General features: G+C 51.1%; 1 protein-coding gene across 1 annotated transcript in view; it reads right to left on the reverse strand.

The window, feature by feature from the left end:
- SULT2B1 (sulfotransferase family 2B member 1) overlaps window positions 1-19,743 on the reverse strand; it is a 34,570-nt gene extending 14,827 nt beyond the window's left edge. Inside the window, exon 1 of the mRNA XM_072966719.1 lies at window positions 19,557-19,743. Coding sequence (XP_072822820.1) covers window positions 19,557-19,627 — 71 coding nt within the window. The 5' untranslated portion in view covers window positions 19,628-19,743. The remainder of the gene's footprint in view (window positions 1-19,556) is intronic.
- Between the last annotated feature and the right edge of the window lie 558 nt (window positions 19,744-20,301).

The following is a 20,301-nucleotide window of genomic DNA, read 5'->3' on the forward strand; positions in this document are numbered from 1 at the left end:
CCCAGTGGGTGGAGCCGTGAGGTCATCAGTTACTAGGCGGATTAGCTGGTGAAGTTGCTGGGCCTTGGCTCTGATGGGTCAGATATGCTGTCTCTGTGCCCGGAGCAGCAGATCTCACCTCTTTGAGCCTGTTTCCTCACCTGTCACATGAAGATAACAGTAATCTCAACCTTAGGGTTTTAATGCCTACCTGAGGATTAAAAGGGATAATGTATGTTAAGCACCAGGCTCCTGATAAATGCTCAGGACTTTGAAGGTCCCTTCAGCGTTCCTTGCTAGTTTAGTCTTTGATCTCACCAACAAAACAGCTCCTTGAGGGAGAAATTTCCTCCCTAGCCTACGGGAGAGAAAAACAGAGATGCTAGCAAAGCAAAGATCCTGGATCTTTCAGGTATCCCCGAAATAGTCACTGGATGCAGAAATGTATATATATGAGGGTGTCCCACCACCCCCCTCAGCGCTTACAATCTCCAGATGGGGATCCAAGCCCCACCCTAGGAGGCCAGGGTGGAATCCACAGTGTTAGCATATTGACTGAAGGTGTAGTGAATGAATGAATGAATGTGTAAATGAATGAAGGGAGTTACCGGGACAAAAGTGGAGGACCATCAAAGAGCCCTTGCTATGTCCTTTCAGCTGCCTCTGTGGCTCTCAGCCCCAGGCACTTTAGAATCCCCTGTGGGGACGTTAGAAACTCTTAAAGCCTGAAATCACTCAAAGCCAATAGCGTTCAAATCTCACCACTGGCTCTCCGAGCCCAGAACAATCAGTTGCTCAATAAATGACTGGGCGTCAACAGTCAATAAATAACCAAGGCACGAAAGGGAGAGGACTGGGGTCTCCCAGCAGGTTAGGAGGCCACAGATAACAAAATGGGCATTGAGGGAAGGGGAGCGATTTGGCCAAGGCCACGTGGCGAGTACAGAGCAGAGGTGAGCCCGAGACAGCTCTGGCCCAGTCCCTCCTTCCCGATGTACCCCTCGCTCCAGCCAAAGCCCCCAAATGCACCCCTGGCCTTTGTGTCTGCAGTTCCTCCCACCAGGAATGCCGTTCCCCCTGCCGTTCTCTGCGCTTGAGCATGGAGGCTGGCTAGGAGGCCCGCACTGGGATTCCGGCTTGGCTGAATCTTCCTGTGTGTCCCCAAGCAGAAGCTGTGCATTTCTTTCCCTACCTTGTAAATTAAATCTGGCCCCGGGTGACGTTTTTTCTCCCTGGGTTCGGAGCCCATTTTGTTCCCATGCCCCGTCCAGGGTCTGGCATGCTGCTCCCTTGGCTGGAGCAGAGGAATGCAGATGGCAACTGAACTGGGGCAGAGACCAGCAGCAGGAGGAACAGGGGACACAGCTAGGGCCCACACAACAGGCAATGGGCCAAGGACGTACTTAGCCTCCTCGAAGGGGCCTGGCCTGGCCTGCCCTGCTAGGGAGACCTCAGGACATGAGACTCTAAGAACCGCCCAACATGGTGACCCTCCTGCCTCCCACTGCCCTACAGTCCACCAGGCTCTTCCTCTCCGTCCTCATTGCCCCCGGCCAGCTCAGGTCTCCTCCTCGCCCCCTGGACCCTCAGCCCAGCCTGCTCTCCAGTCTCTTGGCCTCCAGCCTCTCCTTCCTGTCCATCTCTGAAATGGCCTGGAATGCAAGGCCCTATGTAGCCTGGGGCCTGCCACTCCTCTGGCCTCCTCAGACTCCGAAGACCCTTCTGGCCCCAGCTTGGGAGGAGGGGCGGGGAAGCCACCCTTGTGGAAATGCTATGCCAAGGGCATGCATTAAATTCACAGACCTCTCCTAGAACCCCATGAAGTGGGTCTTGAGAGCCTCACTTCATGCCAGAAGCAGTGGAGCCCCAGAGAGGTTAATATATTTTCTTAAGGTCTCACAGCAGTCTTCATAGGAGGTCTCAATAAATACCTGTCAATGTGCTCCACTCCTTCCTCCTCCACTAGGACACAGTGTGTCTGCCTCCTTCTGTGTTTTATCCCCTATGCCTCGCATACAACAGCTGTGCAGGCAACAAACCCATCCTTGGTTCAGATTCCCTGGTGTTGGGGCTCAGTCACCACCTCCAGAGGCAGCCCAGGCCACACAGCGGGGAGGAAAGACGGGCTGAGGTTGGACAGACTTGGATTTGGCCCCGGCTCCTTTTCCAATTAGCTGTGTGATCTTTGTGGAATTAAAGAAACCTCAGCTAAAATTGGAGTCAGAGGCCTGAAGGGGGAGCATTCATGCCCTGCCATGAACTCATTTGCTCCAAACCCGAGAGAGAAGCCTCCGTCTCAGGAAGGTGAGTCTACTTACCATCCGGCGGAAGGAAGGAAACTCCCGCCCATGATGGCCCAGCCAATCAGAAACTGAGTGGCCCAGCCAATCAGAGACTGTAGCAGCCCAGCCAATCAGAGACTGTAGCAGCCCAACCAATGGAAAACCTCCAGACTTTGGAACCCTCCAATGAATTCGTTGGTTGTCACAGCCCCTCCCAACTCTCCCTTTTCCCCTGTAAAACAACTTCTCCTCCCTTGTTCTCTGGATTTGCCAATGGGAGACCACAGCTTGCATTTCCCTAGTTGCAACTCGTTTCATTATTCTCAAATAAACTCACTTTTGCTGATAAAATAACTGACTATTACATTACTAAAGTTGACACCTTGTATACATGGCTTGACCTCTCTGTGCCTCAGTTTCTCATCTGGAGGAGCCTAGGAAAGAGGGCACTTGGTAAGGATTAAAATTGCTTTCACCTGTCCCTTCTCACCAGGATTACTGCGCTCACTTCATTATTGGTCTCCCTGCTTCCACCCCTGCCCTCTACAGTCGTTCCCCGCATGGCAGCCAAAAGGATCTGGTTAGAACCTAAGTCAGCTCCTGTCCCTCCTCTGCTCAAAACTGTCCCTCGGTCTGTCTCACTCAAAGTAAAAGCAAAGTCTCACCATGACTGCAAGGCCCCGCCTGATTTGCCCTGATCCCGCTCTGCCTTTATCTTCCCCCTCTCGCCCGTGCTCACTCGGCTCCAGCCAGACAGGTCTCCTAGCTGTTCCTCCAACACTTCAGGCTGAGTCCTGCCTCAGGGCCTTTACACTGGCTGTTTTGTCTTCCATTCAGGACTGTGGCTGGCACCCTCACCTCCTGCAAGTCCTTGCTCCAACATCATTGCTTGTCAACGAGGCCTCCCCTGACACGCTGTTTGCAGTTCAACCCACCTCATCCCTTCACCCTGCCTTGTTTTCCCATCACACTGCCCATGACCAGCTCTTACGGTTTACATATCATGTTGTCTCTTGCCTTTCTTCTGTGCTTGTATGCAAACTCCAAGAGACCAGCGATTTTTGGGGGGGAGGGGGTGGGAATCTGTCTTGATTGCCAATGTATCAAACCACTGGCATACCCAGAGAAGACCCCCAGTCAATTTATGTTGAAGAAATAAAAAATAACTCTTACAGTGCTCCCTGGCCCGACACTCCTCACTACATTATGCGCTTTAATTCATTTATTCCCTCAACAACCCCAGGAGGCCACCCACTACAGTATTGCTATCCTTGCATTACAAATGGGGAAATGGAGGCACAGAGAGGCAAAGTCGCTTGGTGAATGTCACACAGCTGCAGCGGGCAGAACTTTGGTTTGAACCCAGGCAGTGTGGCCCCACAGTTTGCACCCCTAACCACTCAGTGCCATGGGGTAGCTCCTCCCCACTCCCCATAGGGTTCTCCTCAAATGTGCTCTTTCTGGGCGGGGACTGTGGGGGGCTGGGGGAGGGGGTGGTCAGGAAGACATAGGTTTGACCTCAGGCAATTCACATAACCTCGATCAGTCTCAGTGTCCACCTCCCTCCCCTTGGTCGCAGGAATATTTAACTCCTAGACATATGCTATTATTATTATTATCATTATATGATATTATATATTGTAGATTAATATACCTCAATGAAATATCTTAATATAAGCACAGATTTTAAAGTGGAGTTTCTCCCCCTCTTGGGGGTTCACCCAAGAGAAACAAAACTTTCGTTCAAGTGGGAAGGGGCCTCTGTAGCACCTTGCCGGCCAAGGAGGCTGCTGGGCTCAAAAAAAAAAAGTGGGGGGAGGGTATAGCTCAGTGGCAGAGCACGTCCTTAGCATGCATGAGGTCTGGGGTTCAATCCCGAGTACCTCCATTAAAATAAATAAATAAATAAACCCAATCACCCCCCCCACCAAAAAAAACAACAGAAAATTTAAGAACTTGGCAGAGGGAGGGTATAGCTCAAGTGGTAGAGTGCATGCTTAGTATGCACAAGGTCCTGGGTTCAATCCTCAGTACCTCCTCTAAAAATGAATAAACCTAGTTACCTCCCCTCCCTCCACCCACTAAAATAAAATGATTAAAAAATTAAATAATAAATAAAATATTTAAAGAAAACCCTTATGTTCACACTAATGTCCGTACTAGCATGTTTATAGCTGCCCTACTCATAATCTCCAAAAACTGGCACAACTCAAATATCCTTCAAAGGTTGAGTGGATAAACAGTGGTGCACAACCACCACACGGTACTTCTCAGCAATGGTAAGCAAGAAACCATTGATACCACAGCCACATAGATGAGTCTCAGAGGCTTTGGGCTGAGTGAAGGAAGCCAGACTCAGGAGGTCACAAAGTATATAATTCCATCCATATGACTGTGGTGGGCTGAATGATGGCCCTCAAAGAGGTCCACGTTCCAGTCCTTGGAACCGGCAAATAGGTCCCATTGCACTGTCAAAGGGATTTTGCAGCTATGATTATGTTAAGGATTTGGAGCTGGGAAGAGAATCTGGTTGACCCTGAACATGATCACAAAGGTCCTTAGGGAGACCGAAGTGTTAGAATTGGAGAGGGAAGAGGTACTCATAGGTCAGAAAGGAGAGAGCTTGGAAGGTGCTACACAGCTGGCTTTGAAGATGGAGGAAGGGATGAAGGCAGCCAAGGGATGCAGGTGGCCTCCAGAAACTGGGAAAGGCCTGGGAGGAGATGGGAGGCCTGCAACCCTGCCGACACTTTGATTTTAGCCCAATGACCCTGATTTCAGACTTCTGACCTCCAGAAGTGTACGAGGACAAATCTGTATTGCTTTAAACCAATCAGTTTGTGGTCATTTGCTGCAGCAGCAATAGGAAACTACATAATATTTCTGAAAAGACAAAACTATGTGAACAGGGAATAGATCAGTAGCTGGGGGAGTGGGGTAAGGAGGGGAGGGGAGAGGGCAGCTGGGGATGGGGGAGGGTGTGACTACAAAGGGATGGTGGTGCAGTCCTCCATCCTGATTGCAGTGATGGTTACACAAATCTATGCATGTGTTAAAATTCATAAAGCTATACACTCCCCCACAACACAAATCAATTTGACTGATTCATTAAAAAAACTCAAATAGACACTTAACACTTAACATTAGCTATTTTTATAACAAGACATCCCGCTGGCCAGGGTCCCTTTAGGCTACCCGGGTTTATGCAGAGAAGTGACTCCTGCCTAAGTGACAGGCCTGCTTTGGATTTGCTGTGTGACCTGAGGTCACTCTCAAGCCCTCTCTGGTCTCACTTGAAGAATGAACAGTGATTTGATGGGGCAGGGAGCAGATACCAGGGGCCTCTTTTCCAGGGACCTCCCAGTCTGATCTCCAAAGAGAACTCCCCATTCCTGGTAGCTTTAGGCCTTTTTGCCTGAAATGGGGCAAATTCATTCTTTCAGCCCACAAATACTTACCCAGCATCTACCTTGTGCCAGACACTGGGGGACACAAAAGTGAGTGCAGCTGACAAAAACCCCTATTGCAGGGGGAGGGTATAGCTCAGTGGTAGAGTGCATGCCTAGCATGCACAAGGTCATGGGTTCAACCCCCAGTACCTCCATTAAAAAAAAAAGTAAACCTAATTACCTTCTCCTCTCCCCCAAAACACTCAAAAACAAAACAATAACAATGTTTTATAAAATTAAAAAAAAACCCTATTGCAGTTTATGTTTGAAGGAACAATAAAATTAACAAAATGTTCTAAATGTTGTGTATTGGATAGTGATGGGGGAAACAAGCAGGTGGGGGCTAAGGAGCAGGTAGGGGCTAGGGAGCATCTAGGGTTGGGAGGGTTTGCAGTTTTAGGTCGCTGGAGTCAGGGGAGGGCCCTCGGGGGAGGTGACCTTTGAACAGACTTGAAGGAGGTGAGGAAAGAGTCATGTGTGGGTATCAGAAAGAACAGTGTGTGCAAAGGAGGGAGGGAGGGCAGGCTGCTGGGATTCTGGGGTCTTGTGGGACTGGAACTGCCCCCCAACTCCTGTGTGTGGACCCTATCGGGCCAAGAATGCGATTGCATCTGGCTGCGGCTGCGGCTGCGGCTGCGGCTGCGGCTGCACCAGGAGTTTCTCTGCAGCCCCGCGGTCCTGCTGACTCACAGCGGGAGCCTGCGATCAACCCTCCTTTCTCTAGAGAACGCTGCCAAGACTCCACTAGTCTGAGCTGCATTCTGTGCGCCTCCGTTCCCAGAACACCCTGTGCAGTGGTCAGCCGCCCCACCTTTGCCTGGGCTGTCTCTCTTACAGGAGTGCTCTTTTTCACCTCTCGAAATTCCACTTGGAGCCCATCTGGGCAAGCATCTCACATTCTCTGGCCACCTCCACCTCAGCGGAATGACTCATGCCTTGGGCAGAATGCAGAAAAGGCTCTTTGACTGTCCTGCCCTCCCCTGCTGCGGCAGCAGGGAGAGTAATTAGAGTAACCTCTTTGGGAGCTCACTTGGCAACGTTTAAATTACACAGGCCTCCTCTGCTAAAGAAAACATTCCCTCCATGCACATGGTTCCCCACCTCAGCACCCTGTTTGCTTCTTTTACAGTCCTTTTAATACTTAGTAACTATTTTCTTTGTCTATTAACTTCTTTAAATCAATCTTCCCCACTAGTAGTGGAGCTACAAGGGAGCAGAAATTCCCCTCCTCACAGGTCTCCCCTCCAAGAACCAGAGTCTGACAGGCAGGCAACACTCCATTATTTTTGTTAGATGAACAAATGAACATGACGCCCCAGAATTTTAAGGGATGTCGTCCCCCCCCCGGAAGTGCCTGAAGAAATACGTTCCAGTGTGAAGGAAAAGCCAGGCTGGGCCTACTCGTAAATCTAAGTGTAACAAGTGTCAGATTACTGAGCTGAGTTCTGCTGGGCTAACTGGTAAATCTAAGTTAATAAGTGTCGGTTTGCTGATTCCCTGCTCATGTTTTTAACTTTTGCTAGCCAGCTAGATTTTCAGAGAGACATATCTGGCCTTGGAATGTTAGTTTGCTGCCTCTCTGCCTCCACTTTTGTGATAATGATGCTGCTAAAGCTGTTCCATGCCTATTGGCCAAATACCCCAAGCTTGTACTTTACCCTATAAAACGTCTTGGAGGTGCTCAGAGCTTCGGAGCAGAAGCCCCTCTCAGCCTGCTGGCATAATAAATCTGAGTACTCCAACCCTCCGAGTGGTGCTTGTTTCTTGCTGGCCTGTCATTTCCATAACATTTCTGGAGGCCCCAGCGAGATTCAACCACGTCGGCCCCTTGAGCCGCTGGACTGGTGGCTCCGGCCGACTGGGGGACCGGACTTCAGCAGGGAACGAGGTGGCGCCGCCTGACAATATTGCGGGTTCTTCTTTGTGACGGTGACTCGGCCCCACCCCGTGTCGCTGAGCTACAACCAGAGCCAGACTGGGTGGAGGGATGGACAGACTCACCAGGTGGCCGTCCGGACAAGGTAGGAACCCCCGGGAGGAATCAGGTCCTGTCCCAGTGGACAGAAGAGGAGGCGGATCCCTCCTACAGGAAACAGGATACTATGATTGATGGGAGGACTGTTGTTAACGTGTGTGTGTGTGTGTGTGTGTGTGTGTGTGTGTGTGTGAATGTGCAGCCTGTGAAGCATGCGATCAGGCTCGAGTTTGTAGCTCCACGGCATTCCGCTACGGAGTTCGAGTGAGTCCCATCCTGCGGTTCCGTGGTGACCTCATACGGCTCAGGGCGGTATCGGTCCCTCAGGGTCCCGATCGGAGTCAGCGGCTTATACTGACCCGCCAAAGCTAAGAGGCACCTTCGTCCCCGCGAGGGGAGCGGCCCGGCGGACGCAACGAAAACCCTCCCTTGTGCAACACCGGCACAGGGTGGCTACACTGGGAGGGAAAGGGACATAAAACAGCATAGAAGTAAACGACCCCTGTGCCCTTGGGGACTAAAATGAGACTACTTTAAAAAAGTTTCAGATGCAACCTTGTCACCAGTCCCCCAGAATATCCTGTCGCGATTAATAAACCACCCTCAATACTACCCCTCTGTCTAAAATACAGCCCACAAGACCTGAGCCAGAGGGAGCCACCCCAGGACTGGCTAAAACCCTCTTTTGAGGTCCCCTTTTTGGTCCATTTATTCTGCCACCGGATGGCCATCCCGGCCTCATATTTTGTCAATTTAGGCTATAGAGAAGGCTTTGTGCAGGGACCCCCTAGAGCTCATCCAGGCCCAGGGGAGCCTCAGGGACAAGTGCCTATTGTGAAACCCTAACTCACTGGCAGTTCTTCCAGCCAAGCAGATAAATATTAGGCCCAGCGAGGCAACAGGGTTTTTTTTTTTAAAAAAACTTCGCTGTTCTGAGTGGAAAAAAACAGAAATACTGGGGTCACAGTCCTTGGTGTCAGGAGCAGACCCACACCTATAGGCCGTAAAATCTGTCAACTAATAATAATGGGAGCCTCTAAATCAAAGCCGACAGTTCTGGACTGCACGATTAAAAATTTCCAAAAGGTGTTCTCAGGAAACTATAGCGTTTAATGACCCCTGGCAGGCTCCATACTTTGTGAAAACTTAAATGGTCGACCTTTGGAGTTGGGTGGCCCTCAGGAGAAACTTTGGACCTAGCAACAGTGCCAGCAGTCTATTGAATAATCACTGGAACCCCAGGCCACCCAGATCAATTCCCTTACCTTGACTTCTGGCTAAATATCGCCCAGAATCTACCCTCATGGATTCAGTTCTGCTTAAATGGATCTGGATGATGCAAGATATTAGCAGCTCAGCTAGTCCAGGCAAAAAAAAAAAAAAAAAACACCAAAAAACCAGATAGAGAAAAGCCTGTTTTCCAGGGAGACACAGAGGATGAGATGTGCCTGCCCCCTCTTGTATGCCCCCAACGCACCGACACCTCTGGTCCTACTGGAGACACGGCCACCCTCTGTGTCACCACCTCCCCAACCTGAGGACCCAGAGGCAGAGCCCAGCCCCCAGCCTGAGCCTGCAGGAAGGAGACTGTGCTCAGCACAAGCCGGGAGAGCAGCACCTCCGGCCCTCCAAATGCTGCTGCGGGAGACACAAAGGCCCCAGAAAGCTGGGGAGGACGGGACTGTTCAGCCCAAGCGCCCCATACTCTGCTACCAACCCTTTAGCACTGCAGCCCTTCCCAATTGGCGCCATCATACTCCTTCCTACTCTGAAAAACCGCAGGCATTTCAATCACATCATGGTCTGAACAGAATTAAAATAGAGCTTCCACAATAATAGCAGATGAAGTGCCACTGGTAAATTGGTCAGAATTTTTGGCCTGCCCTCCAAAAAAAAAAAAAAAGAAAAAGGAGCAAAAAGTGTTGGAGCGGGCTGCGTTTAACATCAGGAGGAACGCCCCAGCACCGCCTCCACCTCGGCGGCCACTGCTGCCGCCACCACCGCCGCCACAACTGTCGGGGAGCGCCGGCCCCTGCCCAGTCCCGAAGCGATGCTGGGACAATCATGGGGCTCTGTCACGAAGACATGCCAATATTTGGTCTCTGTCCAGCCCACGATGATTTCTACTTGGTGGTGTGTGATGACTGTAATCAGGCTGTCAAACCGCAGGCTCTGATTGACCTCGTAGAGTCTGTCTTTCATTCTCACCGGCCCACCTGGGAAGATGTTCGCCAGCTGCTTCTGACTCTTTTCAGTACAGAGGAGAGGAGACACATTCTCACTGAAGCACGAAAATGGCTACAGGGCCGAGCCCCCAGGGACACATTAAATGTTCAGGGGTGGGCTATGACACAGGCCCCTGACACCAGACTAGACTGGGACTTTCTCTCGGAGTCCTGACTCAAAATGTGGGGCCTGTGGCCTATTTGTCTAAAAGACTGGACCCTGTGGCATCAGGATGGCCACCTTGTCTACGGGCCCTCGCTGCCACAGCCCCCGGTCCACGAGGCAGACAAACTCCCACTGGGACAGACTTTAAATGTAAAAGTGCCCCCCTCCATGGTGGCCCTAATAAACAGCCCAGGTTACAAATGGATAACTAACACAAGGATGACCCACTACCAGGGGCTTCTATGTAAAAATCCAAGAGTCCGTCTAGAGACTGTGCAACCTTAAACCCAGCCACATATTTACCTGAAGGGGAGGGGCAGCCTAACCACGACTGTAGAAAAATCATCAAAAAGTGTACATGAGCAGGCCTGATCTAACCGATAAGCCCCTGCAAAACCCAGACCTGGAACTTTTCACAGACGGCAGCAGTTACATGCAGGATGGACAACGGCGAGCAGGTTACGCTGTAACAACAACCCGAGAGGTAATAAAGGCGGAGTCCCTTCCCCCAGGATGGTCTGCTCAGCAAGCAGAGATTTGGGCACTGGTCCAAGCACTAAGGGAAGGAAAAGGAAAATGAGTCAATATATACACTCTTTCCAAATATGCATTTGCAACCTTGCATGTACGTGGAGCCATCTATAAGGAGAGAGGACTTTTGGCTGCTGGGGAAAAAAAGATCAAAAACAAAGAAGAAATTTTACAGTTACTGGAGGCAGTATGGGATCCAAAGAAGGTGGCCGTTATGCACTGTAAGGGACACCAAAAAGGAAATGACCCTGTGAGCCAGGGGAACAGGCTGGCTAATCAAAAGGCAAGAGAGGCAGCCACCTAAAAACACCCAATAATTAACATTATGGCAGCGCCAGAGCTACCCACTGCCCCAGAATATAGCCATGACGAAAACAATTGGGCACAGGCCGAACAAGGGAAGGAAGCAAAGGATGGATGGTGGATCATGACGGATGGAGGGGTTTTCATCCCGGAATGACTAGCTTATCGCATAGTCCAACAACAGCACGAAGCCACACACGGGAAAAATGGCTTTGGAGGCCCTCCAAATGTGATATTTCCTGATTTCTCATCTCCCTACTCTGTGCGCATCAGTCTCCCAGCGCTGCTTGCTCTGTGCTGAAAACAATCCAAAACAGGGGCCCACTGGGCCAACGAAAATACAACGATGCACCTTGGCTCCCTTCAAAGATTTAAAAGTGTACTTTACTAAACTTGGACACAGTAAGGGCTATAAGTACCTGCTGGTTTTCATCTGCACCTTCACAGGGTGCGTAAAATCCTAAGACACTAAAAACCTGCTGGAACCCACACACAGCATACCGGCCTCAAAGCTCAGGGAAGCTGTTAAAGCTGCAGGAATCATCCCTTGGATCCACCACTCCAGGGTTATGAGAGCGACTTCACCTCGGACAGAGGGTCCCTAAAGAATTAAGAGCATCCCAGGAGACCCGCTCAAGATCAAGATCAAGAGGGACCAGAAGAAGATGGAGGAGCCCTGCTCTAGCCACACCCGGAAGCTGGCTAGTCAACGCACGGCCGAAGCTTGAGGAAAGCGCAGCGAAACTGTTAAATGTATTCCTCTTGTGCTCCCTCGCCTCTTCCCTTGTTTGCTATACCAGCCTGCGTATTGGCAGTGGGGCTGGCCAGCACCGCCCCACCCGACTGGGATATAGGCCATAGGATCCTGATAGCTATTTTATACTTTGTTATAACTAGTGCCATCACCGCAGCGTCATGTCTAAGATAATCATAAGGCTGATGTTACTGATGCTAATGCCCTCACTCCCCTTGCTAGTGGGGCTCGAAATGGCAGCAGGGGTGGGCACAGGACTTGGTGGCATAGCCTCATCCTCTTATTACTATTATCAGCTTACAGGTGAGTTCAGCCAGGATCTCTAATAAATAACAGAAACCCTGGGAGTGCTGCAAAATCAGATTAACTCTCTGGCCGAGGTGGTCTCACAAAACAGGAGGGGTCTGGACCTACTCATGGCCAGAGAGGGGGGACTGGGCCTCTGCCTTAACGAAGAGTGCTGTTTTTATGCCAATCAATCAGGAATTGTCAGAAGGGTGGTTCAAGAGTTACAAGACCGAGTGAAAAAGAGGAAACATATTTTAGACAAGAGCCCATGGACAGGCCCGTGGGGCTGGACCTCCTGGCGGGCACCGTTCATAAGTCCCTTGCGCCTGATCGGGCCCTGTGTCCTGAACTTCCTGACCTGCTTTGCCAGTGAGCGGATAGAGGCTATGAAACTCCAGATGTTAGTCTCCAATTATGAGCCCCTGCAACAGGTAAATGATGATGCTTACTCCAACAAGGGTTGTGAAAGCACCAAGAGGGGGGAATGTGAAGGAAAAGCCGGGCTGGGCCTACTCGTAAATCTAAGTGTAACAAGTGTCAGATTACTGAGCTGCGTTCTGCTGGGCTAACTGGTAAATCTAAGTTAATAAGTGTCAGTTTGCTGATTCCCTGCTCATATTTTTTGCTAGCCAGCTGAATTTTCAGAGAGACATATCTGGCCTTGGAATGTTAGTTTGCTGCCTCTCTGCCTCCACTTTTGTGATAATGATGCTGCTAAAGCTGTTCCATGCCTATTGGCCGAATACCCCAAGCTTGTAATTAACCCTATAAAACCTCATGCACACGTCTTGGAGGTGCTCAGAGCTTCGGAGAAGAAGCCCCTCTGAGCCCACCGGCGTAATAAGTCTGAGTACTCCAACCCTCCGAGTGGTGCTTGTTTCTTGGCTGGCCTGTCATTTCCGTAACACCAGGACTGCTGATTCCAACAGTGTTTATAAGACCAGAACGACAGGGAACCAGATAAACAAATCAGGACTGGATGAATAAATCACGGCCAGCAAACATTGGAATCCAGCCATTCTAAAGGAGGCGTTTATGTTTTGATAGGGATTTGAGTTACACGTATTTTTCTCAAAACTGGCATGCTGCAGTCTTTCAGTGTTCTGTACATAAACATCATCTTTAAAAGAAAAACATAAGCAATTATTGAAGTCCATTTAATGATATGCAGCCTGGAATGTTTAAGGTGGTATGTTCTGATGTCTGCAATTTACTATTTTGAAATGCATCACAAATATGGACGGATTGCTGGATGAAGAGAAAGATAAACAGATATATGATAGGACAAATGTAATAAAAGTTTTTGAAGGAGAAGGTATAGTTCAGTGGTGAAGTGAGTGCTTAGCATGCACAAGGTTCTGGGTTCAATCCCCAGTACCTCCATTAAAAAATTTTCTTAAATTTTTTTTTAAAGTTTAGGTGTACTTGGTATAGAGGAGTGTTCACTGGATAACTCCTCCAATATTTGTATATGCTTTGAAATTTTCATAGCTGTTACAAAGAGTGAAAAGGCAAGAGGCAGAGACAGATATCAAGTAGCATCTTAATTATGTTGGAAAAATAAGTAAAAACAAGCTATACACGTAAAGAGAAATTCTCTGGCAGGCAAGCATTGAAAGAGTTGACTCTGGGGATGGGTCTAGGGTGGTTATGGGAACTAGAACTTTCCGCCTTTCTGTACGCCTTGAATTTGAAATTATGAACACAGCGGCAGTGACTGCCACGTGTCTGCCCTCTGCTTAGCATAATATTCTTGACATGTATCCTTGTTTGTGTGTACATCAGAGTCTGTCCTTTTTATGGCTGAATAGAATTCGACTGTATATATAAATCACAGTGTGTTGACCCGTGCAGGCCCAGCTATTATACATAAAACCACTGTGACCATCCTTGTCTTCTTGTGGAACCTAAGTTCTCATTTCTCTTGGGCAAATAAGTAGCATTGGAATTGCTGGCTCATAGGGTGGGGGTCATATTGCTTGGATTATAGTAACTTTGTAGATTTGAAGGTCTGATAGGGTAAATTTTCCTTCCCTGTTCTTTTTTCTTCCCTTGGCAATTCCTGCACATTTAAAATCTATACACACTTTTAAACGATTAAAAAAAAAACCAATTGAGATATATGATTGACATTACTTTTATGATAATGATAATAATAGAGAAAAATTTAGCTAAAGAAATTAATCACTCTCTTGAAATTCTCAGGGTTCTTGGTCCTGCATCCCTGGCTGTGTCTCTCAGCAGATTCTTTGTGGGCCTGCTGGCCTGCACTGCCCGCCCCTCCCCTGGGTCCCCAGGCCAGCACAGCCAGTGTTGTTCCACTCCCACCATCAAGTTCAACTTGTTCCCTGCGTTCTCCATGCTCCACCACTCAGTTGAATCTCTGCATGTGCTGTGCCTTTGGCCTGAAGGCTCTTCTCGATTTTTCTCTCTTTCCTTACTCTCTACCTCTTTCTCTCTCCCTTCCAACAGAACTATCCATGATGATGGAAATGGACTTTTTTTTAAAATGAAGATACTGGGGATTGAGCCAAGGACCTTGTGCATGCTAAGCATACGCTCTACCACTGAGCTCTACCCTCCAGCCCGCCCCCCACTATTTTGCACTGCTGCTGTGGCCACTGGCCACATGAACCCTTGAAATGATGACACTGCAAACAGGGTGCTAAACATTTACTGGTATTTAATTATTACTGATTTCAACTGAAACACTGACACTCCATTCAATTCCTGGAAAATTTTGGTCTGGAGTTTGGACTCAGTGATCCCATTTGGGGTGACAAGTGCCCGGTGAAGGTTATGGCCCCAGAGGGGCAGCCTCCCCTGTAGTTCGAGGCCCCTGTCTGAGCCCTTTGTCTGGCATTGGGGGTAAAGAGCGAGGTCTCTGGAGCAAATCCCAGAGGTGCGAGCCCCCCCGCCCCGGGCCTGTTTTCCCATCTGTAAAGTGGGAATCCTAGCATCCTTGCCCTCACAGGGCTGTTGTGAAGCTTTGCGCACAAGCCTGGCACATGGCCAACGCCCAGGAAAGTCGTAATTATTATCCTGCTTCACCCCATCCCCACCCTTCCTGGTCCCTGGGTTCCTGGCTCAGGAGTGGTCACAGGAATTAGAGAAGGAGGATGGAAAACCAAGCAATCCCTGACTCAGCAGAGAGTAGCGGGTCTGGCCTGTCCGGTCCCGGGGCATCACCCACCACGCCCATTTCACAGATGCGCAGCTCCGTCCATTTCACAAGTGCGCAGCTCCCACAGCGACCCTGTCTGTTGGGCGGGTCCCAACTGGTGAGCGATAATGGGCGGGGTTTGAACTCAGGGTTGTCTTCCTGCAGGCTGCTATTCTTGCCTGCAGTGGCCTTGTCCTCAGGGCCCTGGCCCAGGTCCTGGCCGGGACCCCACTCCCTGGTGAGTAGCTGGCCACACCTCTCCTAGGACTTTGATTCAAGCCTCCCGGCGTGACCAGGGTCTCCCTTCCCGTCTTGGCCGTCGCTGCCAGCGATGGTCCGCTGGGTTCCACTCTCCCTCTCCTAGAGCCTACCTTCCGCAAACAGGGCTGCTCAGTTTTTTCCAGCTGGGTCCTGAAGGATCCCCCTTCCCGATCCTTGTGCTGGACCCCCAGGAACACGTCCCCCCATCCACTCCCCAGCCTCTAGAGAGCAAGCGGGAACCAAAACACATCCCACTCTTCACTCTCCACGCCTGGGTCCCTTTGCTCAGGGGGAGGTGGGAGCTGTGAGCACCTCTTTTTAATTCTTAGCAAGGCACTTTATTAGTGGAGGTCCAGAACCACCCCGCCACTCCTCTCTGCCTGCCCAGAATTCCACCCAGGCGACAAGATCCAATATCTAATTATTTGTTTATTGCGTTTTTATTATCGGACCGCCTCCCCTTGGGAGAAGCAGCTCCATAACCCACAGGGCTTATGCTTCAAGTAGCTGGCTGGCCTTCTCCCCAAGGAAGGAGGGGCTGGGGTTGTAAAACCAGGGTTGGCAGCCTTAACCATAAGGAGGGCGAGATCAGAAAGGACCCTTTTGGGGGTTCTCTGAGATCAGAGGGAGGGGAGGGGCAGCAACCGTGAGTCCAAATGCCAGCTGGGCTTCTGGCCTTGACCTTCTCCAGAAGGGCCTGGACAAAGTACAGCCCAGTACACAGGGTATCCAGGAAATACAGCAGAACACTGAGGACCTACTAAGCCTCCTGTTTGGGCAGGGGCTACCTCCCTGATCCTGCTGCTCCCTCATTCTGCTTCTCCCCAATTTCCTTCCGCATCTGCCCATCCCATCCAGGGCGTGACAGAGTCAGGCTGTCCCAGTTCACATCCTGACTACACCTCACTTAACAGCTGTGTGACCTTGGGCAAGTCACTGAACCTCTCCGGGCCTCAATTGCTTTTGTTATAAATGGGATGATCATAATTAATCATTCACCTGAGTTAATCTCAAACAGTTGTTGTGAGGATAAAATGAGATATACGTGGGAGATATTCAGCAAATGAGCATTAAAAAAATTCTATAGGGATTAACGCCTCTTGGGTTTGTCTCTGTTGGCTCTGCCGCCTGTAAACTGTGCATAAATGCCTGGGTCCTTCTTACCTCCTGTTTCTAACTTTTTCCTCTTTAAATTTTGGTTTTGCCCTTCTGATCCCTTTTTAGTCCATGGGATACATACACATCTACATGGAACACACAGAGAATTTCTAAACCATAATTCATAACATACCCCATGAACTCAGACATTCTGAGCACTCTGTCTTGCGGGTCTCTCTGGCCTCCTCCATGTCCCGCTGGCCTCCCACCACCCCACACCCCAACCACTGTCCCAAGTTAAATCCTTGTCAGCCACTTGTGTTTTTTTTAAAGACAGTTTGATCACATATGCCTGTAACAATACATTGCTTATGTTTTCTTTGTGGGGGTGGAGGTGAGGGTTAAAAGAATCAGGCTGCAGAGGGCGTCCTGGGAATCGCTTCTTGCCCTTGACATTGAGTCACTCATTCACTTCCATCAGCTGGTGTCCATTGTCTCCTCTCCTGCCTGTCCTCCACTCCCGACTCACCCTGCAAGCACCAACTCAAAGCCTGCCTAATCTCCCCTCCATTCATTCCTTGACATCATCCTCAGAGACTTTGCAGGGCCCCCAGCCTGTCTCGGTCTGTGAATGGGTCAGCCTTTTGGTGCCATGGTACGGGCTTGAAGCTAGAAGTGTGATCTGGGACCTACCTGTGGTGGCCAAGAGTCTTAAGGAGGAGGAGTTTCCCTGATGAGAGAGAGGGAGGTCATCCCAGGCAAAGGAGACGTCAGGTGCAAAGGCCTGGAGGTGTGAGATCTGGACTGGAGGAGATGTGGAAGCAGCCAAGTGGGACCCAGGCAGTGAGGAAGGTGGGGATGGAGAGAGTTGTGCAGAGGCAGTCCCACAGAGGGAGTAGGGCCGGCAGCAGAACCCCAGCTCCACTCCCCCATTTAAAACCAGAGCAGTTCCGTTTTGATCTCTATTACATATTTCTGCTTGGATGTAAGATTTCTCTTGGACCAAGGAATCTGTCTTAAAAAGATTTTGGAAATTGTCACTGTGGATGCTGGGGAGCCATGGAAGGGACTTGAGCAGAATAAGCCCAGGGGGCGATTAGGAGATTAGAAAAGACTGCTCTGGGAATCCCAGCCGAGAAAACCTTATATGCAAAGTCACTGGGGCAGGGAACAGTGAGGCGTAGCCAGGGAATCTGAAGTAATGGGGCTGATGGAATGCAGGTGAGGGAGAAGACTGTACTGGAGAGGCTGGGGTGCCTGGACCTGGAGGGCCTCGGGACTGGGAGCAGGGGAGGGGCAGCTCTGGGAAGGACTGGAGGTGGGGAGGCCTGGGCGAGGACCTAGGGGTGAAGATGAGGCCTGAGCTGGGGCCATGGGAATGGAGAGAGTCAGGGGACAGGGGAGTGAGTTGGGGCGTGACAGGGTGTAGGAGGGAGAGGAATGAAGGGACAAGGACAATGTTGGGGGGAGGGGGCCTGACGTGGTGACTGGTGGGGCATCCCTGAGATGGCAGCGTGAGAGGAGGAGCAATTCTGTGGAAGCCAATTCTGCACAACCCTGGACATTGTGTCAGAGGGCCCTGGGGTTCAGTGCCCTCATGAGAGGCATTTTTCTGGATCCAGGGGATTCCAGAAGCTCACGGAAAAGGAGGTTTGAGGTCCTGAGGGCACCTCCCAGGGGGCTGCAGAATTCAGGTCCAGAAGTATCTTATAGGTGAGGGTTATTTACCCCATTTCTCAGATAAGGAAACTGAGGCTGGGAGAGAACAAATGACTGGATCAAGGTCACGCACTGAGGCCAACTGGCTGTGTGAGGGCAGAGAAGAGAGAGGCTCCCAGGGCCTGGTGGGAGGTGAAGTCTTCCTAGAGACAGGCACCCAGGAGGGAAACCAGCTTATCTCAGGAGGGAGAAATTGCAGCACCCAGAGGATGCAGAGAAAATAATGCCGAGGAGAGAATGCTGGGAACTTTCTCAAGCAGAGCTGGGACCAGCCTGGTGGCCACTCTCACCCTGAGAGGCACAGAGATACCATCAGGCTTGTCTATGTCACACAGCAATGAGAATTCAACTGCTCTGATCTCTGGAGTCTGGGGCACGAGGATGAGGGAGGGGAGGGGAGAGTCTGAAACAGTACAGCCAGGAGTGGCTGGAGGGGCCCAGGAGGCCAGGAGAGACTCGCCTGACAGTGAAAGATATCAGGGGTTGGACATCATCGAAACAGCTCGCTGTGTGATCTTAGGCAGGCTGCCTGCCCTCTCTGAGCCTCTGCTTCTCCTCTGAGAAAAGGAGCCATGGGGAGTGGGGTATCCCTGAGGCTGCTGAGGAAAGGAGAAACCACAGACTTGGGAGTTAGATAGATGGAGTTCAGATTTGCTTCCAAGCAGCATCATGATGGCCCTATCACTCTCCTGCTGAGCCTCCGTTTCCCCATCTGAAAAGTGGGTGCTATAAAAATCTGTGACTCATCCCTAGGAACAAAGGAGCCACACTTCAGAGGTGAGAAGTGATCTGTCCTCACCACTCCTACAAGGACTGAGGAGTCTCAGGTCCCTCCTCTGGGCCCCCAAGTCCCCCCAGGGGGCATGGCTGTGGCTCTGGGGCTCTGCTCCCTCCAGAACGCCGCCCATCTCTGCTGTTCCATCCTCCCGCAAACAAAGTGGCACATTCAGAGCCCCCAGGAGGGAAAGCACCCCAACTTGCGGGATTTGGGGGGTGTCTGGGGAGGAAAGGGGGTGCAACAGGCGCCCTTGTTTCTGCAGCTAACACACATCCAGTGCCCTGCTCTCATCCAGTCTGATATCAGAGAGACTGAATGGTTTCTGGGCCCCTTGGACAGACAGAGAAACTGAGGCTCTCAGAGGGACAGGGACACCGCAGGCATCCCACTGGTGACTCAGCCCAGCCTAGGTCACTGACTCCCTTCTCAGGAGGGACCTGCACCCCGGGGTGGACGAGCCCACCCAGCCCAGCCAGGTCTGAGGCTCCGGGAGGCTGGGGGCCACCTTGGCAGAGGCCCCTGGCTCTTGCTCCAGGCCACCTCCTCCAGGGGAGCTGTCATCGCACACCCAGGTCTGGACCTCACCTGATTTCCGAGATGTTTTTCTCATAGGGTTCCCACGCGGCCTGGTTCCCGGGCTCGGCAGGCCCGTCCATGGCAGGAGGGCGAGGGTGGGGAGAGGAGGACGTGCTGGGAGCAGGCGGCACAGGGACCGGGTATGTGCAGCCCTGGCGTCTGCCACCGGGGGAGCCCGCCCGGTGTCTACCTCCACGCCCAAGGGGAGGGGCGGCACCCAGCCGGTTCTCCCGGCTGCTACCCACGCCTCCAAACGGGGAGAGGCCAGGAGAGAGCCACCCTTCTGCGAGGGTGGGGAGGACGGGTGACAGGCACCTCCTGGGCATCTTGCCCCTGGCTGGTGGCTCTGGGCAGGTCTGTGCCCACCAGGAGCCTCAGTTTGCTCGTCTGACCACAGAGCTAACCCCATCCCAGAGTTCATTCATTCACCCATTCATTCATGCCTTTATTCATTCAAAAAATATTTATTGAGCGCCTCCTGTGTGTCAGGTGCTGTTTTAAGGGTTAGGACACCACGGGGAACCAGACGGACAGAAACTGCCCTGGAGGGCTGACACCGTAAGGGGCACACTGAGAAAGAGATCGAGAGACCAAGAGAGATGCAGCTAGGATTACAGGGGCACAGGCGGGAGAGGGACACTGAGGGACTGACAGAGGGTCAGGGACAGCAAGAGACACCAAGAGACCAAGGGAGAGACAGAGACACACAGAGAGACAGAGATGGTGAGAGAGCAAGGGGAAAAGAGAAACACGG

This window comes from Vicugna pacos, chromosome 9 (genome assembly GCF_048564905.1).
Source record: "Vicugna pacos chromosome 9, VicPac4, whole genome shotgun sequence".
NCBI lineage: Eukaryota > Metazoa > Chordata > Mammalia > Artiodactyla > Camelidae > Vicugna > Vicugna pacos.